The sequence below is a fragment of the Callithrix jacchus genome, chromosome X, assembly GCF_049354715.1.
Source record: "Callithrix jacchus isolate 240 chromosome X, calJac240_pri, whole genome shotgun sequence".
Classification (NCBI taxonomy): Eukaryota; Metazoa; Chordata; class Mammalia; order Primates; family Cebidae; genus Callithrix; species Callithrix jacchus.
This window is the reverse complement of record NC_133524.1, coordinates 111,655,321-111,680,917: the sequence shown is the minus strand read 5'-3', so window position 1 is coordinate 111,680,917 and position 25,597 is coordinate 111,655,321. Positions and strand designations below refer to the sequence as shown.

The 25,597-nt window shown below is 39.3% G+C and overlaps 1 protein-coding gene across 1 annotated transcript in view; it reads left to right on the top strand.

The window, feature by feature from the left end:
• LOC144581147 (uncharacterized) overlaps positions 1-25,597 on the top strand; it is a 206,818-nt gene that overhangs the window by 88,710 nt on the left and 92,511 nt on the right. Inside the window, exon 3 of the mRNA XM_078363602.1 lies at positions 9,305-9,349. Within this exon, the coding sequence (XP_078219728.1) occupies positions 9,305-9,349 (45 nt within the window). The remainder of the gene's footprint in view (positions 1-9,304; positions 9,350-25,597) is intronic.

The window sequence follows — 25,597 nt, the reverse complement described above, 5'->3', positions numbered from 1 at the left end:
CATGTTGATTATTGGTCAGGTGCTGTGGTTCATGCCTGTAATCCCAGAACTTTGGGAGGTCAAAGTGGTTGGATTGCTTGAACTGAGGAGTTCGAGACCAGTTTGGGCAATAAAGGAAAACTCTGTCTTTACAAAAAATTTTAAAAAGTATCCAGGCATAGTGGTGTGTACCTGTAGTCTCAGGTCCTTGGGAGGCTGAGATGGGAAAAATCACTTGAGCCTGGAAGGTTGAGGCTACAATGAACTGTGATCGTGCCACTGCACTCCAGATTGAGTGACAGAGTGAGACACTGTTTCAATTTTTTAAAATATGTAAAATAGAAAAACTAGAAAAAATAAATTATTGTGTGTAAGACATTGCTAGGCACTGAAGGTAGTGAAGTTTGAGTAGAGACATTAATGTAGTGAAGGAGTAAACCATGTAAAGTTCCCAGGAAAGGGCTTTCTGGGACAAGGCGGCAGCCCCTCTGAAGGTTCTGAAGTATGAATGAGTTTAGCATATTCTAGAAATGGATAGGAGAAGAGTATGGCTAGAACAGCATATACAAAACAGTGGAACATGAGGTCAGAGAGGTAGAGGTAGATAGAATAAAAAACATGTAGGGCCATACTGGCTCACAATTAGGATTTTAAACTTAATTCAAAAAGCGATTGGACAAGAGAGTAACGTGATCTGGTTTATAATTTAAAAGTCCTCTGCTTTCCCTTGCCACTGTGTGTAGGTTAAAATCGACCAATTCCTAATCCCAGCACTTTGGGGGCTGAGGTGGGACGATCACGAGGTCAAGAGATCGAGAGCATCCTGGCCAACATGGTGAAACCCTGTCTCTGCTAAAAATATACAAAAAATTAGCTGGGCATTGTGGTGCACGCCTGTAGTCCCAGCTACTCGGGAGGCTGAGGCAGGAGAATTGCTTGAACCCGGGAAGAGGAGGTTGCAGTGAGCCAAGATGGTGCCACTGCACTCTAGCCTGGCGACAAAGCGAGACTCTGTCTCAAAAAAAAAAAAATTGGCCAATTCCTGATGATGATTTGACAGAGCCTCCTAAAAAGACCTCTTCCTTTTTACTTTTGGCAAAAGGAAATTTACCATAATTGCAGACCCTGGGGGAACTCAGTAGCATTCCAGTTCTCTGTCTTTAGTGTTTCAGTTTTCATTTCCACCTTTCTGGTGGACATGGTCCAAGGCCCCTCATCAGTTCTGGCTGAAAGTACTCTACTCATCTTTAAAGGCACATGCACATTCTGTAACTATTCAGCCATTTCTCCCTGTCCCTGAGCCTGTGGGTGGAATAAATGTGTCACTACATCGCTGTTAACCTGGTTGTATTTCATTACTTGGGTTCTTCGAAATAATTGCTGACCCAAGTGTGGGGCTCCTGGTGTCATGAGACTTGCTCTAGTGCCTTGCCCTGACACCCTGTTTCAAAGCATATTTACAAAAAAATCCAGGGACTGCGGAAAAGCCTCCTTTCCTTTTCCTTCAAAAGGATAAGTATATACCTGTACCACAACTTAGAACTTACAGTTCTCAAGTTACCACATTATTCTAGGAATAGCTTTCATTCTGTTTTTTTTTTTTTTCCTCTCCCAGGTAAAAACTGAGAAGTGAAGTTCTTTAGCAACCAAATGGTAGAACCAGATTTAGAATCAAGTAAGAACTATCTGTGAAATGTAGCAAACTATGTCATTATATGTTGCTTTATTGCTAAAGATATACTAATTTACCATTTAAAATTTGACCTTCCCCGGGTGCAGTGGCTCATGCCTGTAATCCCAGCACTTTGGGAGGCTGAGGGGGGCGGATCACCTGAGGTCAGGAGCTCGAGACTAGCCTGACCAACATGGAGAAACCCTGTCTCTACTAGAAATACAAAATTATCTGGGCATGGTGGCACATGCCTGTAATCCCAGCTATTCGGGAGGCTGAGACAGGAGAATTGCTTGAAAATGTGAGGCAGTGGTTGCCATGAGCTGAGATCACACCATTGCACTCCAGCCTGGGCAAATAAGAGCAAAGAGCAAATCTCTGTCTCAAAAGAAAAGAAAAAGAAAGAAATTCATCTTCCTCAGTAACCAGACTACAAACTTTACTGGCCTTGATTTAGATTCCATTTTGAAAAGGAAGTTCCCCCCACTCCTATCAGTTTTATTTGAAAATATATTTTAAACCTGCAACTTATTGGGGAAAATATGGAGACTGCTTTATTTTTGTTGTATGCATAATAAAATTAAATAACCAAGACTAACATTAGTTTGAACTTTACCTTGGAACATGTCCATGAAGAACAAAGGAAGCCAGACTAATCTTTTTGACTTTCTCCACTCCAGCTTCTTAGATCAAAGACCCTTGGACACAAGTAAGTTACAGCTTTTGAATTACTTGTGGTAGCTTGGATCCATCTTGAAGACTTTGCTTACTTAGAGTGAAGATTTTGCCCTTTTTCCAGTCTTCTATCTGTTTTTCAAGTTATTTCAGCCATTATTTTACTTCATTCAGATTTCTTATCTTTCAAACCGCATTATTTGGGAGGATGAGCTATGGGCTGAATCAGACTGATTGTCAATTTTGATTTGGGAGGAAGGTTTCTGAAATGCAACAGCGCTGTGGCTCATTGCTCAGTATTCCAAGAGATATCATTGCTATGATTCTCAACATTTTCAAATATTTACAAAGAATGTTGGATAGCTAATATGTTTCAGGCGTATTGCTTCAGAGCAAATCTCCTAAGAGATTGGTAGACCTCCTCCATAGCTGACTTCGGCTATACTTGGGTTTGTTTAAATAAGATAATGAAATAAAAGCAGCTAACTGCAGATTAGCTTCCACATGCCTTTGTTTTAACACAAAGTTTACAGCCACACTGAATCACGATTTGGCAAATTTTTTTTAATGCTGGGTGCCACACTGCTAACTTCTATTATTCTGGAAAAGTAGTAAGCATGTGCAAGGCGCACAAAGGGGACTCTCACTCTGCTCAAAGATTTTCTCCCAGGCAATCTACAGATAGTGTTAACATGGCCATGTTTTAAAATAAAAATATTTCATAGGTTAAATATATTGCCTTTGATTTTAGGTAGCAAGTGGATTGTTAGGGTTTAGATCAGGAGTTGGCACTTTTTGTTTGTAAAGGTCCAAACATGAAATATTTTAGTCTTTGTGGATTACACAGTCTGTCACAGCTACTCAATTCTGCTGTTGTGGTGCAAAATCATACCTAACACTGCATAGCTGAACTGGCATGACTGTGTTCAAATAAAACTTTATTTACAAAAGCACAGCAGGCTGAGTTTGGGTTATGTCCCATACTTTACTGACTTCTTGGTTATAACACCTAGAGTAGAGGTTTCTTAACAGAATAATTTCAATACAGCCAAAGGATGTAATAAAATTATTATTACTATTATTTTTGAGACAGGGTCTCACTCTGTCACCTGGGCTGGAGTGCAATGGTGCCATCAGGGCTTACTGTAGCCTTGGTCTCCTGGGCTCAAACTGGAACTACCAGCTGCTCTGATGGCTGAAGTGCCTCTGGGGTGTGAGGTACACCAGGACGCCCAGCTAGTTTTTCTTTTGTAGAGACAGGGTTTCCCCATGTTGTCCAGGCTGGTCTGGAACTCCTGGCCTCAAGTGATCCTCCTGCCTCAGCCTCCCAAAGTGCTGGGATTACAGGTGTGAGACACTGTGCCCAGCCCATCATGAAATTATTGGACAACTGAGAGAATGACTTGATAGGGTAGCTACTTTATAAACTTGCCATCAACCCTAGCATCTTCAGTGTACTCAAAGTCACCTCATCTGCTGCCTTTGGACTTGAGCTAATATTTTTCTCTGGCTAAAAGAGGAGACACTGCTGATACTCATTTTTCATTGATCTTATTCTCATAGTTCCCTTAGAAATAGCAAGATCTAGCATTTTACTAGAACATTAGAATTTCTACAAGTCTTGCTTATAGCAAATTTCATAAGGCAACTAGTGACTAAAAAGGATCTTTATAGGATCCATTTGAAGTAGAATAAGTGGGATTTATTTCAATGTGTCTCACTCCAGTTTCTAATTTTGCATGTGGCTAAGTAACAGTTTATGCCATTTTGCTGTTCAATTTCTTTTAGAACTCATCTAAATACTTTTGTGCATTTACTAAGACATGCACTTTTGACTGTATTATGCTTTTCCTTAAGTCTTACAGAGAGAATATCCTTCAATAGGCACTTTCACATATGTTTTCTCATTTAATATAATTTAATTATTTTTACAGGTGAATTATAGAGAAGATAAAGTTACTTGCCCAAGGTCACCCAACTAGTTGAGTGCAGTTAGACTGCACTCCAGTCTGTGTGACTCCAGACACTTTGCTTTTTCCACTACATCACAATGCCTACAGGAAGCTACTTGCAGTTCTTGGCGGGATTTGTCCTTTTTTTTTTTTTTTTTTTTTTTTTTGCTTTTAACCTTAGTTGTTTTCAAGTAAATCATAGAAGAACACTATTTGATTATTTTCCTATATTTCAGAAAGACATGTTTTCAAAAGGGGATATGGTGAATGGTTTTGTTTAAAAAACCATAGCTCTATAACTAGAATATTTCCAAATAAGGGTGACTTCCAAAAATTATTTGCTTTCTTGGCAGTCTCCACACATTCTTTGTGAATGCAACTACATTTCCCATCTTCCTTGTTCAGCAAAGAGTCATATGCTAATAAAATTTTTAGAAAGGTGTGGCTTGGTAATATTCTTTTCAAATTTGAAATAATCATATTTCCTGGCATCATAATTTTAAACTGTGGTAGAGCTGGCTGATAAGTTAAACATCCTGAAATTAGCTTTTGTTGGGGTGTAGTTCTATGTAGCCTTGAATGTGGATACGAATTGGCATGGAAGCTAATGCCAAAATCTTAAGATAAAGCTATTCAAGGGTGTGCTTTTTATAAGTGTGAGATAAATTTTATTTTATTGGAATGGCTTTTTTCTTGGCGAGAGCAAAAACATCATAGTGAATCATTGCACAATAAAAAGCTCATCCTTAACATTGTTGCAGCATGTGTGAATCTCAGGCTTCAATCATTGTTATGCAAAAATATAACTATTTCTCTAACATCTATATTTCAGAGTCTGAGCCCTAATGGTGTACTCCTTAATATAGCAATGCCATGCATTTGAGGTTTTATATGGTGCCAAGGTGTTGGGGGATATGGGGTAAATCACAGTAATGAAGGGACACACATATAGTTGTTAATCAGAGGTATAAATAGATAGCTGCTGAGATGTCCAGTCTCCTGGTTCACAGAGTCCCTTCAAGTCAGAGGTCCTTGGCTGCTTTTCTACTGCTCTTGGGGCTCAGGAATCTTTGCTAACACTGCATATAGACAGACCTGCCTGTCAAGATGCACCTAACAGCTGTTGCTTTCTAGGATCTTGATGCTTCCCTGCTAGACAGCCGAGAAATGAAATTTACTTGATTCTCTGCACTCCTCCTGCCCAGCTTGAAAGAATCCATTTCTAGTCTGAGGAAAAGCCTTCTCCCTTTCTATATTTTAAACATCCTCAGTGCCTGTGGAATTTCTTCCTTTGTGGGATTAGATCTCTTGAATCTCTGAACTTGCTCTTGCACTTACGGTTTTTTTCTGAGTCACCTTACCTCTTTTCCCCAAGACAGTGAGAACAGAGCCAGCTGCCTACTTAGATGGAAGGAAAGAAAAGGGCAGAATATATGAAGATAAAAATAGTTAAAACCTTAAAATATTAGCTTGTCATCTTATCCACTAGAATCAGCTAACTGCTCATCTGTGGAATTTTCTCAGTGCTTAATGAACTTTGATTTAGAGTTCAGAAATAATAGTTCCATGGTGACTATCACAAAAATCAGATATGCCTATAAAACCAAGTCCTTAAAAACTCCAGAATGGGAAGTGGGGCCAAGATGCTGAAGAAAGGGCTGCTCTTATGAAAATTTCAACTTCTCTATTTTTTTTAAAGAATATTAAATTTATTATTTTATTATTTTTTAGAGACAGGGTCTTCCTGTGTTGCCAAGGCTGAATGAACTTAATTTCTTGTTTTCTTTCTTTCTTTTTTTGTTGAGATGTAGTCTTACTCTGTTGCCCAGGCCTGAGTGCAGTGACATGATATTGGCTCACTGCAACTTCTACCTCCTGGGTTCAAGTGATTCACCTGTCTTAGCCTCCTGAGTACCTGGGATTGCAGGCATCTGCCACCATATCAGCTAATTTTTGTATTTTTCATAGAGACGAAGTTTTGCCATGTTGATCAAGCTGGTGTCAAACTTCTGATCTCAGGGGATCCACCAGCCTTGGCCCCCTAAAGTGCTAGGATTATAGGCATGTGCTACTGTACCTGACCGACCTCCTGTTTTCTAATTATCATTGATACTGACTACAGAGCAGTTGTTGGACCACAACAGAGCAGATATTATACAGCAATTAAAAATTATCCTTTTAAGAAATATTTGATGTCACCAGGAAATGCTCACAATGTAATGTCAAATGAATAAAGTAGGATTTTAAAAGTTTGCATATAATGAATATCAGATATTATGTTTATTTTTATATACTAGAATCCTGATTATAATAGCGTTTTCAAATAGGATTTTATTTTCCTCATATTATCAAAAATATGAAGGTAGAACCTCTTGAGCTTCTGCAATGTTTTCCTGTCATCATCCAGGTCCTAGGATCCTTCTGTCTTTCCATTCTACCTCTCTTAGCCCGTGATTTTGTCCTCATGCTTGTCACTTCATGGTCACAAGGTAGCTGTTCCACATCCAGACTCACATGCATGCTCCCAGGAAAAGAAAAAGGAAATAATAAAGAAAGCAAGATGTTGCCTGAAATCTCCAATAAACTTTCCCTTCCATCTCATTCATCCAGAATCTTCAAATAACTGGGAAACATTGTTTTTTGCTGGGAATGTTGCTTTACTGCAGAGTTGAATTCCTTTAGTAAAGAAAAAGGGTAAAATGCACATTAGATTATCAACAGTATTTGGTACATCTGGTGTATCTCAATGTAGTAACAAAAAGAAGCATAATACAAGCAGCCATGCCTCTAACTCTCTTGCCCAGATAAAAGACTAAGTGACTATATGCCACAACATTACCAGTGTTTATATTTTAGTGGTAGGGTTCAAGGTGTATTTAATCTTCTTATTTATAATTGTCTGTGTTCCTTGAATTTTCTAGTGTGAACACATACTATTTTCATAATCTGAGAAACAGCAATTTTTAAACAAAAATGTACACACATTATATTGTTGCTGTAGTTACAATAACACTGAAAAAGGAACCTATATATTCATCAATAGAGAGCTGGTTAAATAAATTATAGCATATTCCTACAATGTGACATTATAAAAGTTTAAAAATGAAATACTTTTTTATGTTCTAATATAGAAAGCATTCTATTTATATGAAGTTTAAAAAAGCACATTTTGAAACACTCTGATCCCATTTAGTCTTAAAATATAGAGAGATTTGGACAAGGCACAGATATTCTTATAAGAATTGAAAGGAGTTTGCAAGACTGCATCAATCTGTTAGGTTTTCTCGGGGGAGCAGTGTTGAGGGAAGTATACCTGACTTTTTTTAATGATACATTTGCTATTATTTAAGTTCTTTATATTGCTTTTTTTGTTTTTATTTTTATTTATTTTTGCTTGTTTTTCGGGACAAAGTCTTACTCTGTCACCCAGGCTGGAGTGCAGTAGTGCAATCATGGCTAAATGCAGCCACAGCCTCCCAGGCTCAAGTGATCCTCTCACCTCAGGCTCCTAAGTAGCTGAGACTATGGGTGTGTGCCACCATGCCCAGCTAATTTTTTCATTTTTTTTTTGTAGAGCTGGGGAACTTATTATGCTATCCTGGCTCAAACTCCTGGGATCAAGCAATCCTCCTGCCTCAGCCTCCCAAAGTGCTGGGATTACAGGTGCGAGCCACTACTCCCAGCCTATGGCTTTTCAAAAAATTACATCTAGATATACCAAAGTAAACAAAAATTCGAGTTAGTCCAATAAAGGGTCATGGTCTTTAAGGCTCCAGATTTCTGGTTTTGAGACAGTGATTTTTTACTCATTTGGAGTAGACTTGAGCCTTTGCAAGATATAGTGAAAGATGAGATGTTGCCTTCCTCAACTCCAGAGATGTGCTGTTGAATAATTGCTTTCGTATAGCACATAAATATCACTAAGAAAAGGGATCAGAGACCCTAGAAGAATAGGAAGGGTTGGTAGCAGATCAAAAGCTGGATTGAATTGAAAAAGGCAACTCCAGCTTGAACACCAAAGACAAGTTTGTAGGAAGCAATAATCAGGTCATTTTACTTGGTGGTCTTGGATGTCACATGAATATTTTTCTTGATTTCAAAAAAAAAAATTCCCATTGCCATTCTGCACGCTGTTTACAGCCTTACTTCCTGAAATATATTAACAGTGATAGATGACATTTTGGAGCACAATGCACATGTCCTTGTTCTCTTTCTACAACCAGAAGTCCCATGATAACCCCTTAGAAACAGCTGCAGTCTGAATGTGTATGGCATGGACTACAGTTACCACCAGCGGGAATGGGACCATGGTCCCAAAATGAGGTTTTTTTCTACTCCTCTGATTTAAATATGCCCGAGCTGCTGAAGAATACAAGACAGCATTTAATGCATGAAAGCTACTGCTGGGATGGGTCTGGAAAAACGTACTTCCACGATAGACACTGAACGTTTAGAATTTCTGTCAAATCGGCTTGTTTGTTTTGTTTTGTTAAGGCAACAACATAAAAACAAGCAGCCTCTACTCCCAAGACTGCACATTCTCTTTTTGGCAGCTATATTTGCTCTTCTGATTTATCATTTGTTTAATTAAAAGTATGAAAAATTGTCCTTCTCAAATCTTTCCCACATTCTACTTCCGAATGTCTATGCCTCAAGGATTTCTCCATCTGCTTCTAACCTCCCAGAGAAATCTAAAAGAGGCTCCCCACTTTCCCTCTTACTCTAGTCAACAATGTGTGAGTGGAAGTCTATTACCCATTTCAGTTTCTGTTTTATTCTCTGGCCACCTCGGAATCATGTATGAAAATTAAGAAATATATTTGCAATGTGCTGGGAGAGTCATTAAAGATATGCGCAATGAAATATATATCATATATGTACCTATTCTCTTGGAAATCATCTGGGGGGCTGAGTTTCTAGTTAACACTGAAATTGTTTGCTTTTAGATTAAATCATAGGAATGAAAAATGAACAACTTGCAGCGAACCCACCAGTAACAGTGGATGCTTCTCTTTCCCTCTTGCAGGGCTGCCAGAAGACCTGCTGTTTTTTCTCGGACCACTTCAGAAAGGTCAGTGGGGTTGTTGGAGTGGAGCAGAGCCTCCTCCTTCACTGCTACCACCAGCACACGACCACACACTCTGTCTTAGAGGCCACCATCTGGCCTGCCGTGCCCACTTTCTTGTCCTCACACACTGTGTGATCTTCACCATCTGGAACTGGGGTCAGGCAGGGGTGCAGGCTGGATTGCAGCATAAGTTTGGTCCATTTTGTGACACTGATGAGAACAAGATCACGGGCTTCTACTGCTAGGGGACTCTCAGGAAAGGCCCAGGGTTCCGATCTACCCGCTGCTCCTCATCGCCTGTGTGAAGCTGGGCTTCACGGATGCAGGGGGCCAGAAGGTTGACGGGGAGGGGGGCGGTGAGTTTGAGGATAACCTGAGGCCTCTTGAACCTGCAGGAGGGCTGGGACTTCCTTCCCTTCCTCTGAGAAACCCGCAGCAGCCACTTCCAGCCAAGAGTCCAGACAACTTCCAGCTGTGGTCTGCTGCTGCATCTCCGAGCTTTTGAGAACTTCCAGGCGTGATTTATTTGTCCCTTTACAACATTCACCTTTCGTGGTAAATGCTCAGTTCAGCCCCTTGGATGTGGAGGATACGATGTGACAATCTTGTATGTGCAATCCTGCAGGAGAGGAGTCTGTCCTACCCGTGTGGTGGCGGCCATCAGGGTCTCACTGTGGACCAAAACTGACCCTGGGCATAGGCTGCCTGGTGGACTGCAGGCCTTGGCTATGGGCTCGGGTTCCCCTCGCATGTGACTTTGGCCAGTCAAGAGGACTCTGTGGTAGTCTTTTTCATCTAAAATGGGAGGCAAGAGGGAGGCATGCTTTAAGGCTTGAATGAAATGAAAGTTAATCTACAAAGTTAAAAAACTAAAAATCCATAATGTATTTTGAACTTCCTAGGCTTTTTTTGTTTGTCTTTGGACCAGGTCTCACCCTATCACCCAGGCTGGAGTGGTGGGATCATGACTTACTGCAGGCCTCAAATTCCTGAGCTCAAGGGATCCTTCTACCTTAGCCTCCTGAGTAGCAGGGACCACAGGCATGTACCACCACCTCTGCCTAAGTTGTGTTTTTGTTATTGTTTTGTTTTTTTAGGCACAAACTCTCCCTTTGTTGCCCAGTCTGGTCTAGAGCTCCTGGCTTCAAGCAATCCTTCTGCCTCAGTCTCCCAAATTGCTAGTATTACAGGCTTGAGCCACCTCACCTGGCCCTAACCTTTTTAAAAAATGTATTTTTGGGAAACTTTTCACCCATTGAAAATCAGCAATCTTCATTTTTTGTTTTCTGAAACAACAGCTTTATGAGTATTTTTGTGGGTTGTCAAACAAATATACTTAGTAGACTAATTTACAGCAGAATTTGTGAAGCAGGGTGGTCCAAGCTATGAGATTGCACCCTGTGTTATTTGGGAGGCTTGCGAGGTTGAGTTGCTAAACTAAGCTGCACAACTGTTCTCAGCTCTTGACTGCATTGGCTTTTGCGTTACCATTTTCCTTCTTGCTCCATGTTGATTTTGGACATTTTTGAAAAGTTACCATTTTCAGACATTTGGATAAAGAGGAAAATTGTTGCCATGGCTCCAGTATCAGTTCCTTTCATAGCACTGAATATGCAATTGCTACCAGAGTTTTCGTTCTCTATTCCTCCCTGAGGATTTGACTCAAGCTACCTGATCATACCCGTCTTGTATACAGTTGCTAATATGATGTGATTAGCAAGACAAATTGGGTATGATGTCACAGTGGTGTGGTAACAGAATTCTGATTTATTCTACAGGCGCTTTGGCTATTTTACTATTTTCCCCATTCAAGTCTATTTTTTTTTATTTCTAAGAAAAAGAATGTTACAGTTAGGTTATAACTATGTGACACCACCACAATTATCATTTTCTATTCAATTTTAATGTTTGACTGTCTTAAAATGAAAGCTTTACTGAATTAGAATCATTCTGAATTGTTCTGCTCCTTAGAAAAACATAATAGCCAGACCTGTAAGTTCCTAGTCTGGTTACTAATGTAATTCAACCAGTCAGGCAGTGATCCAGTCCATTGTTCAGCCATTGAACCCCAACAAAAAGCTAATTTCATCAGTTATATCAATCTTGTCTAAAGATTTATAATTTCAGCAGTGTTATTTCAACAGACTCGTTTTCCAGAGTGCATCTGGAAAATGAAGATACTATAGAAAACAAAGAAATAAAAGTAGGGAAAAGAAGGATCATCATTAGATGTGCTCACCATGTTTCCTTCCAGTTCTGTTTTTATCATCTGAATATACAATTTGTTCAAGTCTAGATAAATTATTGCTTCCCACAGGTCATCATTCTTTCCAGTCATGTCAAAACTATTCATCATCATCGCCAAAGTGTGTTTTAACTTAGTGCTTTGTAAAGGATACACCCAAGGTTGGAGGTAAAATGTGTGTCAGAGACTAGGACTACAAAAATGAAACATTTAGCTTTGTTCATGGATACTCCCCAAGTTTGATCATGCACTTTCATGCTTCTGACCACATGCAATTCTGTCCCTGTTGTAGAAAACACCCAATGATTCCCTTGCACCGCTGGTTAATTTTTCAAAGTCCTTTGAGAATCAAACCAGTGTCACTTCTTCCAGAATGTCTTTCTTGACTTTACCCCATTAGTAATAAATTATTCAGTAACAACCCCCAATTTTTTTAGTAATTTCCATGGGCCAGAAAATGTACTGTTTTGAAGTCATTATCCTTTCTGACTATACCTAAATCATTATTTAATTATCACAACTACATTATGAAGCAGGAAATGTTACTACCCCAACCTCCCAAAGAGGAAACTGTAGTTTAAAGAGATTAAGTAACTTTCTTAAAGCCACACAGCCAGTGCATGGTAGAGGTAAAATTTGAAACTGACTTCTGTAGTCTATGTTCTAAGCCACTAGAACATATGGTTTGGCTCTGCTTGCTGCCCAAATCTCATCTGAAATTGCAATCCCCACGTGTCAAGAAAGAGAGGTGATTGGATCATGGGGGCAGTTTCTCCCATGCTGTTCTCGTGATAGTAAGTGAATTCTCAAGTTATCTGGTTGTTTAATAAAGTGTGAGGCTATTCTCCCTTCATGCACTGGCATGCACTCTCTCTCTCTGTCTCACCTGCCGCCAAGTAAAACATGCCTGCTTCCCCTTCCACCATGATTTTAAGATTCCTGAGGCCTCCCCAGCCCTGTGAAACTGTGAATCAATTAAACCTCTTTTCTTTATAAATTACCCAGTCTCAAGAAGGTCTTTAAACCGGTGTGAAAACAGACTAATACAAATATTGTTTCCCAAAGAGTAGCACATGAACTACTGCTGCTTATGAGATAATTTTCAATGGTACATGGATATCTTTACATAAATAATTTTCTATTATTTACTCTTTTTTGCAAAACATACAGAAAATAGGAAAACAAAATCTCAGCATTTTGCCAAATTTTCTTTGTATTTTTGTTTTGAAAAAATTAAATATTACATATAAAGACCTCTTTGTGCCCAGATCTCATTCCTTTCCAACCTTCCTCAGAGGTAATCATTATCCTAAATTTAGTGTTTATCATTCCACCACAAGTTTTTAAAATACTACTAAATGCTTATTTATCAATATACAATATGTAGTATTGTTTTACTTGTCTTCAAACTTTATATAAATATCATACCATATGTGTTATTCTGCAGCTTGTTTCATTCACTCAGTATTTAGTTATTGGTATTTATTTATTTGATACACTTGGCCTCTGTTCATGCATTTCAAATGCTGAACACTATTTCATTACATCAATATGTTACTGGTTTATTTATACATTCTCCTTTTGACTGACATATATATTACTTCCAATGTTTGATATTATAAATAATGTTATACTTAGAATTCTGTTGCAGGTCTTCTTGTACACATGTGCTAGATTTCCTCCAGGTACAAAGAAGCAGAACTGTAGATATAGGTTATATGTATCTTCAACATTATAAAATATTTCTTTTCTTGTTGAGTCTCTGCCGGGTTTTGGTATGAGGATGATGTTGGTCTCATGAAATGATTTGGGAAGGATTCCCTCTTTTTGGATTATTTGGAATAGTTTCAGAAGGAATGGTACCAGCTCCTCTTTGTGTGTCTGGTAGAATTCGGCTGTGAACCCATCTGGACCTGGGCTTTTTTTGTGTGGTATGCTCTTAATTGCTGCCTCAACTTCAGACCTTGTTATTGGTCTATTCAGGGTTTCAGCTTCCTCCTGGTTTAGGCTTGGGAGCATACAAGTGTCCAGGAATTTATCCATTTCTTCCAGGTTTACTAGATTATGTGCACAGAGTTGTTTGTAATATTCTCCGATGATGGTTTGAATTTTGGTGGAATCTGTGGTGATTTCCCCTTTATCATTTTTTATTGCATCTATTTGGTTGTTCTCTCTTTTCTTTTTTATCAGTCTAGCTAGTGGTCTGTCTATTTTGTTGATCTTTTCAAAAAACCAGCTCTTGGATTTATTGATTTTTTGAAGGGTTTTTCATGTCTCTATCTCCTTCAGTTCTCCTCTGATCTTAGTTATTTCTTGTCTTCTGCTAGGTTTTGAGTTTTTTTGATCTTGCTCCTCTAGCTCTTTCAATTTTGATGATAGGGTGTCAATTTTGGATCTCTCCACTCTTCTCACATGGGCACTTATTGCTATATATTTTCCTCTAGAGACTGTTTTAAATGTGTCCCAGAGATTCTGGTATGTTGTGTCTTCGTTCTCATTGGTTTCGAAGAACTTCTTTATTTCTGCCTTCATTTCATTGTTTATCCAATCATCATTCAAGAGCCAGTTCAGTTTCCATGAAGCTGTGCGGTTCTGAGTTAGTTTCTGAGTTCTGAGTCCTAACTTCATTGCACTATGGTCTGAGAGACTGTTTGTTATGATTTCAGTTGTTTTGCATTTGCTGTGTAGTGCTTTACTTCCAATTATGTGGTCAGTTTTAGAGTAGGTGTGATGTGGTGCTGAGAAGAATGTATATTCTGTGGATTTTGGTGGAGAATTCTGTAAATGTCTATCAGGTTTCCTTGTTCCAGGTCTGAGTTCAGGCCATGAATATCCTTGTTAATTTTCTGTCTGGTTGGTCTGTCTAATATTGACAGTGGAGTGTTAAAGTCTCCCACTATTATTGTGTGGGAGTCTAAGTCTCTTTGTAAGTCGTTAAGAACTTGCCTTATATATCTGGTTGATCCTGTATTGGGTCCATATATATTTAGGATCGTTAGCTCTTCTTGTTGTATCAATCCTTTTACCATTATGTAATGTCCTTCTTTGTCTCTTTTGATCTTTGTTGGTTTAAAGTCTATTTTATCAGAGATGAGAATTGCAACTCCTGCTATTTTTTTGCTCTCCATTTGTTTGGTAAATCTTCCTCCATCCCTTTATTTTGAGCCTTTGTGTATCCTTGCATGTGAGATGGGTTTCCTGGATACAGCACACCAATGGGTTTTGGCTTTTTATCCAATTTGCCAGTCTGTATCTTCTGATTGGTGCATTTAGCCCATTGACATTTAGGGTTAATATTGTTATGTGTGAATTTGATCCTGCCATTTTGATTCTAGCTGGCTGTTTTGCCCATTAGTTGATGCAAATTCTTCATTTTGTTGATGCCCTTTAGCATTTGGTATGATTTTGGAATGGCTGGTACTGGTTGTTCCTTTCTATGTGTAGTGCCTCTTTCAGGAGCTCTTGTAAAGCAGGCCTGGTGGTGACAAACTCTCTGAGCACTTGCTTGTTCGCAAAGGATTTTATTTTTCCTTCACTTATGAAGCTCAGTTTGGCTGGATATGAAATTCTGGGTTGAAAGTTCTTTTCTTTAAGGATGTTGAATATTGCCCCCCACTCTCTTCTGGCTTGTAGAGTTTCTGCCGAGAGATCTGATATGAGTCTGATGGGCTTCCCTTTGTGGGTAACTCGACCTTTCTCTCTGGCTGCCCTTAGTATTTTCTCCTTCATTTCAACCTTGGTGAATCTGACGATTATGTGCCTTGGGGTTGCTCTTCTTGCAGAATATCTTTGTGGTGTTCTCTGTATTTCCTGGACTTGAATATTGGCCTGCCTTGCTATGTTGGGGAAATTTTCCTGGATAATATCCTGAAGAGTCTTTTCCAGCTTGGATTCATTCTCTTCACCACATTCTGGTACACCTATCAAACGTAGATTAGGTCTCTTCACACAGTCCCACATTTCTTGGAGACTTTGTTCATTCCTTTTTGCGCTTTTTTTCTCTAATCTTGGCTTCTCATTTTATTTAATTGAGTTGATCTTCGACTTCTGATATCCTTTCTTCTGCTTGGTCAATTCAGCTGTTGAAACTTGTGCATGCTTCGCAAAGTTCTCATGTTGTGTTTTTCAGCTCCTTCAATTCACTCATATTCCTCTCTAAGTTGTCCATTCTTGTTATCATTTCCTCAAATCTTTTTTCAAATCTTTTTTCAAGGTTCTTAGTTTCTTTGCATTGATTTAGAAGATGTTCTTTTAGCTCACAGAAGTTTCTCATTACCCACCTTCTGAAATCTGATTCCATCATTTCATCACAAATTCCATCCAGCTTTGTTCCCTTGCTGGTGAGGAGTTTTGGTCCTTTGTAGGAGGCAAGGTGTTCTGGTTTTGGGTGTTTTCCTCCTTTTTGCGCTGGTTTCTTCCCATCTTTGTGGATTTATTCACCTGTCATCTGAGTAGTTGCTGACTTTTCAATTGGGTCTTTGAGTGGATGCCCAGATTGTTGATGATGAAGTATTTCTGTTTCTTAGTTTTCCTTCTAACAGTCTACCCCCTCTGCTGTAAGACTGCTGAGGTCCACTTCCGGCCCTGCTTGCCTGGGGTACACATGTAACAGCTGCAGAACAGTGAGGGATGCTACCTGTTTCTTCTTCTGCTATCTTTGACCCAGAATGATGTCTGCCAAATGTCAGTCTGATCAGTCCTGTGTGATGTGACTCTTTGGATATATGGGGGTCAGGGAGCTGCTTGGGGAGTCGGTCTGTACTCTATAGGAGCTCAGTTGCTGAGCTGTGAGTTCCATTGTTCATTCAGGGCTGCTACGCAGGTACGTTTAAGTCTGCTGCAGCAGAACCCATAAATCCCCTTTTTTTCCTCAGATGCTCTGTCACGGGGAGTTAGGGCTTTATTTATGATTATCTGTTGCACTGTCCTGCCCAGCTAGGAGGCAGTCTAAGTCTAGTCACTATCTACCTGCCAAGGCTCCGCCCTGCTGCCATGGGCTCTGCCCTGTTGCCATGGGCTCTGCCCTGCTGTAGTGTGCTCCGCCCTGTTGCCGTGGTCTATGGCCTGCTGCTGAGTGTAGTTCCCTGTAGTCTTGTTTATATGGGTGTGGTTAGGACTGCCGTGGTGACGATGGCCCACCTCTGTATTGGCAGACTCTCTGTTATGGCGGGTTGCCTCGACAACAGCAGGCTGCGTCAGCAATGGGAGATTAGCTCAGTAGGGGCGGAATGCCTCAGTAATGGCAGGCGCCCCTCCCCCACCAAGCTGCACCATCCTGGGTTCAGCTGTGCCCGCCATAAAACTCTCAACCCCGAGCATTTCCAATCGCTGTTTTGCTTGTCCCTGTGGGGGTGGAACCTGCCGAGCCTGATTACCTGGCTCCCTGCCTCAGAGCCCTTTTGTTGTTGTTGTTGTTGTTGTTTTTAAGTTGAATGGTTGACTCTCTCCCAGGTGTTTCAGTCGCCTGCTGAAAGGGCACCAGGATCTGTGTGATTTCCTGTGCAGCGACCCACTGTGCCAGCTCAAACCTCCCTTCCCAGGAATCTCCTGGCCTGGCTCACTGTCCAAGTCCCATTTAATCAGATGAATATGCTAATCTAACCTCCCAAATCTCAAATTTCCGGTTTAACAGGGCACCCAGACCAGTGCATTTTGTGTGAGGTGCTGCTGCACTGCGGCGCTGGCCGAAACAGTCGCACCAGCCGAAACAGCTGTGCTGGTGCCCCATGCCACTCCTACACTTAAGAATTTCCCGGTCTGTGGGTATTAAAGATCTGTCTGGAAATGCGGTGCGCACTCACCCTCTGCGGCTTCACTGAGAGCTGTAATGCTGAGTTGCTCCTACAGCCTACTTTGTAGTTTTTAATTTGCATTTCTTGATATTAGTGATGTTAATGGATTTTAGTAAATGGCCAGTAAACCCCTTTCATTGTTATTATTAATAACCTTTCATGGTTATTATTAGAGTAATCCTTCATGAGAGGCCAATAAATGGCCAATAAACCCCTTTCATGGTTATTATTAAAATAAGCTCCCATGAAAGGGGTTTATTGGCCATTTTAATTTCTTCTTTTGTGGATTGCTCATTATCCCTATTAAAATTATTTATTTTTAAAATTTATGTAGAGTAAAATTCACTTTTTTTGGTACATGCTATGAGTATTTGACCAATGCATAGAGTTGTGTAATTGCTACCACAGACAAGATATAGGAAATAATATCTTTTTTAGTCAACCCCTCTCTTAATACCCAGTCCTTGGAAACGGCTGATTTCTTCTCCATCCCAATAGTTTTGTCATACCCCAGATGTCATATAAATGGATTACACAACATGTAGATTTGGGGCATCTGGTTTCTTTCACTTAGCATTATGTGTTTAAGTTTCTTCAGCCGGGCACGGTGGCTCAAGCCTGTAATCCCAGCACTTTGGGAGGCCGAGGCGGGTGGATCACGAGGTCAAGATATTGAGACCATCCTGGTCAACATGGTGAAACCCCGTCTCTGCTAAAGATACAAAAAATTAGCTGGGCATGGTGGCACGTGCCTGTAATCCCAGCTATGCAGGAGGCTGAGGCAGGAGATTGCCTGAACCCAGGAGGTGGAAGTTGCAGTGAGCCGAGATCACACCATTGCACTCCAGCCTGGGTAATAAGAGCGAAACTCCGTCTCAAAAAAAAAAAAAAAGTTTCTTCCATGTTGTTATGTATTTTAGTAGATTCTTCTTCTTTGTTGCTAAGTGGGCTTCCATTGTATGGATGTACTACCATGTAGTTATTCATTTATCAGTTGAAGGGGTATTTTAAATTATGCATAGAGTTGCTATGAAATTTTGCATATAAGGTTTTGCGAGGCATATGTTTTCATTTCTCATGGGATCACTGGGTCATGCCTGAGACTAGGTAATTTATAAAGGAAAGAATTTTGTTTAGCCTGTTGTTCTGTATTTCAGGAAATTTGAGGGCACGCCCTTGGCTTCTGGCCAAGACCTCATGTTGCATGATAACATAGCAAACAAGGTCAAGGGGAAGTAGACACATGCAAGGAGACAAAACCAACGGGCATCCTGGCTTTATCACAACCCATTCTCCTTGGAACTAATCCATTCCTGGAGAATTAATCTAGTCTTGTAAGAGCAATAACTCAGCCATTACTTCTAGAAGGGCACCAAGCCATTCATAATGGCTCTGCCCCCGTGACTCAAACTCCTCCCACTAAGCCCCACCTACCAACACTGCCACTTTGGGGATAAAATTTCAATATGACTTTTGATGAGGACAAACAAATCATATCCGATACATAGCACCTTGTGTAAATAATGATAATGTAGTTTTCTTTTAATCTGTTAATATAGTAATTTATGTAGTTAGATTTCCCAATTTTGACCCATTCTTTCATTCTTGTAGAAAATGCTACTATGTTGAATTATATCAGGTTTTTATACACTGTTCAACTTGATATTCCTGTTTATTTTTTTCTTTGTTTTTTTGAGACAGGCACTCACTCTGTCTCCCAGGCTGGAGTGCAGTGGCTCAATCAAGACTCACTGTAGCCTCAACTTCCCAGGCTCAGGTGATTCTCTCACTTCAGCCTCCTGAGTAGCTGGGACTACAGGTGTGCATCACCACACCCGTCTAATTTTCATATGTTTTGTGGATGCAGAGTTTCTCTGTGTTGCCCAGGCTTATCTTGAACTCCTAGTCTCAAGTGATCTGCCCACTTCAGTCTCCCACAGTGCTGGGATTACAGGTGGGCCACTGCACCTGGGTGATATTTTTGTTTTCTGTTTAGGATACTTTGCATTCATGTGCATATAAGAATTTGATCTTATATGGCATATATTTCTTTTTTTTTTTTTTTTTTTTTTTTTACTTTTTTTTTTACATTTTTCTTTTTCTTTTTTTTTTTTTTTTTTTTAATTTTTTATTGGATTATAGGTTTTGGGGTACATGAGCAGAGCATGCAAGACAGTTGCGTAGGTACACACATGGCAGTGTGCTTTGCTTTTCTTCTCCCCTTCACCCAATCACCTGGATTTGGTATCAAAGTCATATATAGGCCTCAGGGCATGAGCTGGGTAACCCCTCTCTTTCTAGTTTCTAAATTAGTTTCTATGAGTAGTAGCTATCTCTGCCTGATAGTTTTAGCAAAACTTGCATGTAAATCTTTAAGGCCTTGGTATCTGTTTTGAGTATGGTAAGGGAGAAGACTTATTCACATACTCAGTTTAATGATTATCAGTTTATTTAGGGTTTCTGTTTCTTTGTAATCAGCTTGGTTTAGTAATTAATTAATTTATTTTAATCTTCATGACCTCCCATTTTTCTCTTCACCCTATAAATAATTGTTTAAATGACATTTTATTTAACATTAAATATGTGTTTGATGTGTATTTTTGTTTGTGTTATTGCCAGATATGCAGAGATTTTTATACATATGGGTTTTAATTTAGGAAAATGGTATTCTGTTACACATTGTGTCTCATACTGTGCCCTACTTTCCTACTCAACAGTATGTTTTAAAGATCTATTCAAGTTATGAATCTAATGCATTGCTTCTAGCTGCTTTATTAGAACTTTATTAAACATTTGCGTGTACCATATTTTACCTGTCCACTTTTCTAATGAGGAACTTTCTGGTTACCTTCATCTTCCTGCTGCCATAAACAATTCTGAAGTGAATGGTTTGTCTGTGTCTTCTTATTAGCCTTTATGAGAATTATTGGTATATCCTTAGTGAAACTGTTGGCCGTATTGGTAATTTGACTGCGTATGGGTCAATTGCTGTCTATAATGGCCACAATAGTCTACACTCCTACCAACAGAAAACAACCTTTGTTCCTTTATCACATGCCTACATTTGTTATTTTATAGCTTTTAGAATTTTGCCAGTCTAATAAATGTAAAATGATGCCTATGCTGTCTTAATTTTCATATATCTGATTTCCAGTGATTTTGAACACCTTATCCTATTTCTGCTAGCTTTTTGAGTTTATTCTCTAAATTGCCTGTCTATATTCTTTATCCATTTTTAATTGGGTTTGCTATCTTTATCTTTCTGATTTACAAAATGCTCTTGTATATTCTAGATACTAACTCTTTGTTTTTTGAAATTTTAAAACTCTTGTCAGCTTCCATAATTCTATCATGTAATAATTTTGCCAGAGATGTCCTTAGTTGAACAGAACTTTGATATTTTGAAGTTATCATAGTAATTAGTGTTTTCTTTTGCATTTGTGCTTCTCAAGCATTTTTGAGAACTTCTTTCTGACTTGGAGGTCACAAAATATTTTCCTATATTTCCTTTTATTAGTACTATAGTTTTACTGTTCATATTTCCATCTTTAATCCAACTAGAGTATCTTTGTATGTGGAGTTGGATAGGGTCCTGATTACATTTTTCTCCATACAGTGAGCTGGTTTACCCATCTTTTTCTTCCATTGATTTGTCTTGCTATTTAGTTACCCTTGTTCTATTTGTTATTATTATTTGGAGACAGGGTCTGTCTATTTTGCCTAAATTGGACTTGAACTCCCGGGCTCAAGCAGTCCTCCCACCTCAGCCTCTCAACTATCTGGGACTACAGACACATGCCACCATGCAGGGCTAGTCTATTATTCTTGAGGTAACTCCATCATTGCCTTTGTAGGATTAACTTAGCTATTCTTAGACCTTTATTCATCAGTATAAATTTTAGGCCCACCACAGTGGCTCACACCTGTAATCCCAGCACTTTGGGAAGCTGAGACAGGTAGATCACCTGAGGTCAGGAATTCGAGACCAGCCTGACTAACATGGTGAAATCCTGTCTCTACTAAATACAAAAACTTTGCCGGGTATAATGGCTCATGCCTGTAATCCCAGCTACTTGGGAGGCTGAGTCAGGAGACTAGATTAAACCCAGGAGATGGAGGTTGCAGTGAGCCTACATTGTGCCACTGCACTCCTACCTGGGCAATAAGAGCAAAAATCTGTCTCTCTCTCTCTCTCTCTCTCTCTCTCTCTATATATATATATGTGTATATATATATATATATTTAAATTTAGTTTATTAAATTCCTCAACAATTCAACTGGAATTTTGATTAGTATTGCATTAAACAGATTAAATTAGTGAGAATGTTTATAGTAAGTTGTCCCATGCAAGAGTATGGACCATTTCTCATTTATTTAATATTTTATTCTTTATTGGAAATTTTTCTCCATAAAGGCATTTGTTTCTTTTGTCTTTATATTATTTGTAATTTCTCTTTGCTATTGTGACAGTTTCACATTTGCTTGTCTTTTCTAGCACATTATTACTGGTGTCAAGAAATGGAAGTTATTTTTGGCGGTTAATATTTTATCTGGCGGCCGGGCGCGGTGGCTCAAGCCTGTAATCCCAGCACTTTGGGAGGCCGAGGCGGGTGGGTCACGAGGTCAAGAGATCGAGACTATCCTGGTCAACATGGTGAAACCCCGTCTCTACTAAAAATACAAAAAAATTAGCTGGGCGTGGTGGCGCATGCCTGTAATCCCAGCTACTTGGGAGGCTGAGGCAGGAGAATTGCCTGAACCCAGGAGGCAGAGATAGCGGTGAGCAGAGATTGTGCCATTGCACTCCAGCCTGGGTGACAAGAGCGAAACTCCGTCTCAAAAAAAAAAAAAATATTTTATCTGGCAACCATCTTAAACTCTCATATTAATTCTAATACTGCAGTTTGTCTGCTGAATCTGTGGCTGATGTTTTTTAGGTAGATCATAATATTTTTATTGTAAGTAACTGCAGTTTTGTCTTGTTTGTTTGTTTTGTTTTTGAGATACTGTCTCGCTCTGTCATCCAGGCTGGAGAGCAGTGGCACAATCATAGCTTGTTGTAGTCTCAAACTCCTGGGCTCCGGGATCCTTCCTCTTCAGCCTTCTGAGTATTTGCATCTACATGCACGTGCCACCACACCCAGTTAATTAATTAATGTTTTTTTTTCTAGAGACAAAGTCTTGCTATGTTGCCCAGAGTTGCTAGTGTGGAATTCCTGGCCTCAAGTGATCCTCCCACCTCAGCGTCTCAAAGTGCTGGGATTACTGGTGTAAGCCACGGCACCAGGCCCTTTCATTTTGTATTAATTTTTTCTTTATGTCATTGGCCAGAGCTGACAGTAACAGATTAAAAGTTAGCAATGATAGATGGGAACTATGGTCTTGTTTCTGATCTCAAAGAGAATACATCTAAATTTTCTCCATTTGTTATAACATTTATTATAGTTTTTAAAAATATAACCTTTAGCAAGTTAAAGAATTATCTTTCTGTTTCTTGTTTGCTAAAATGTTTCCTCCTTTCTTCCTTCCTTTTTAGGAAATACAGAAAAATTAATATCTATCTTTTATTGTCCACGTGTGCTCCAGGAACTATGCTGTGCATTTTACATGCATCATTCCTTTTTATTCTCACAGCCATCCCAAACAAGTGAATACTACTACTAACCCTATTTTACTCATGAGGGAACAGAGCCTCAAAGTGGTTCAATTTTAATATATTATCCGAAGAATGATGGGAAGCTGGCACTCAAACCTTGATCAGGCTAACTTCAAAGGTAGAACCTTAATGAAATGCAATCATCGAAGTATTATTAAGTACCATTTGTGTAAACCCTTAAATATTTACAGTTACCTCTTTAGGTCTCCATTGGCTTCTTTCTACTGACCTGGAGTATCTTTCAACTTGATGCAGCATCCTGGTAGGGGTCACCATCAACTTCTGGCTCATTTAATCAGCTTTGTTTCACCTGCCCACTGAGCTCCCCTTTCAACCTCTAGTCTTCTCATCATTGAAAAAGCTCTAACTACCTGCACATTGACTGGAGAGATGACATTAAATCACCTTTCTTTTTAAATTTTCTCACACTGGGAAGGATCAAACAATTTTTCATGATTAAAACCAAAGGAAGTTAAGAAGTCAGAATAATTTTTACTTAAAAATCTCTTTATATTTTAATATATTTAAAACTTTTTATTTTGGAATAATTTTATATTGATAGAAAGTTGGAAAAAATATACTGGGAGGTCCTGTGTATGCTTCACCCAGTTTCCCTCATGGTAACATCATGTATAATGATACTATGAAACTAGAAAACTGATTTTGGTACAATCTACAGAGATTATTTTATTTCACCAGTTTTCCGTGTTCTCATGCACACACACACACGTGTGCATGTGTGTGTAATCCTATGCAGTTTTATCACGTGTAGATTCATGTGACAAGTTTAGGACACAAAACTGTTCCTAGGGTCCCCTTCATGGGACTCCTTCATAGGAGTCCTCTACCCTTCTCCTAGGAGTCACATCCACTCCTCTACCCCATCCCTAAACCCTAGCAACCACTAATCTGTTCTCCATTTCTAATTTTGTTATCTCAATGTTATTTAAATGGAATCATTTAATGATTCCATTAAATGAATCTTCTGGATTGACTTTCTTTTATTCAGAATAATTCCCTGAAAATTTATCCAGGCTGCTCTAAAAGTTAATTGTTCATTCCTTTTTATTGTTGAGTGTCTCCCGTGGTAAGGATGTACCAGATTTTAATCATTCACCTGATAAAGGCCATCTGGATTGTTTCTATTTTTGAGCTATTATGAACAAAACTGCTATAAAAATTACTGCACAAGTTTTTGTGTGAAGATAAGCTTTCATTTCTTTGGCAAATTAACTGAGGCCAATTGGGTTTCTTTGCTTCTTTTTTCTTTATAGGATTTGGGTCTTGCACTGCTATTCAGGCTGAAGTGCAGTTGCACGACTGCAGCTCATTGCAGCCTCCAACTCCTGGGCTCAAGCAGTTCTACTGCCTCAGCCTCTTGTGTCATTGGGATTACAGATGTGAGCCACCATGCCTGGCACTGGGTTTCTTTTTGATTATATATAATATTGAAAATCGGCAAATTTTTTGATACACTTGAAAGAAACATACAATTTTCTCTTTTATTAATGTGACATAAATTATATTGATGTGTTTTCTGTTTTTAAACTGGGTAGAAAGGTAGGTTGCATCCGTATTGAGTCATTGAATAGGAAATTTGGGCTTACTTTACAATCAATGTGGAGCCATACAAGGTTTATGAGGAAAGTAATATTTTATATAGGTTGATCTGGCCAAAGGTTTTAGGATGAATTAAAGGAGGAAAAGATAGGAGATAGATGATGGGGCCAGGTGAAGAAAGAGACAATCACTTTATAATGAAAAGATAAGGGTCAGGAGGACTAGGAAATTCCTATTCTGATCTAATTTCTATCACTGAACTTGTTATATATGCTACCTTTATCAGGTCATTTAACTTTTTTGTGAGGCAGGTAGCTGGCATTACAGGTGCCCACCACCATGCCCAGCTAATTTTTGTATTTTTAGTGGAGATGGGGTTTCACCATGTTGCTTAGGCTGGTCTTGGACTCCTGACCTCAAATGATCCACCTCCCTCGGCCTCCCAAACTGCAGGGATTACAGACCTGAGCCACCATGCATGCCTGGCCCATTTAACTTTTCTCGAGTTCAGTTACTTCATTTGTAAAATGAGTGATTTGGCCTGAATCTGTAAAATCCATGATTGCTTTCAAATCTGCAACTCTATAATTCCAAACCATGTGGGAATAGTCAGGATTTTCTTCCACTGGGAAAGGAAAACAGAAGATGGATCTGACAGGCATCTTGAAGATAAGAATCTACTTGGCTCAGTCACTGATGGGGTGTAGAGCCCAGGATGAACTTTCAAGGACTTCTAAACTTCAATGCTGGGTAACAGAGAAAAGGCAACATTATCAGTTCAAAAAAGATGAACTCAGCAAGGTAAGCTCATTTTGGTTGAGGGACTTTTTAAAGTTTAATTTTGGATGTGTTTTGTCTGCACACAAGGTAGTTGTGTTATACAACTCCTGGAGGCAGTATTTATATGATATTCTATGTAAATGGCTCCCTTCATCTGGGAGGTCTGTAGAACACTGCTTGCACAGCTGTAAACAGTCTTGCCTGTGGACATCCAGGTG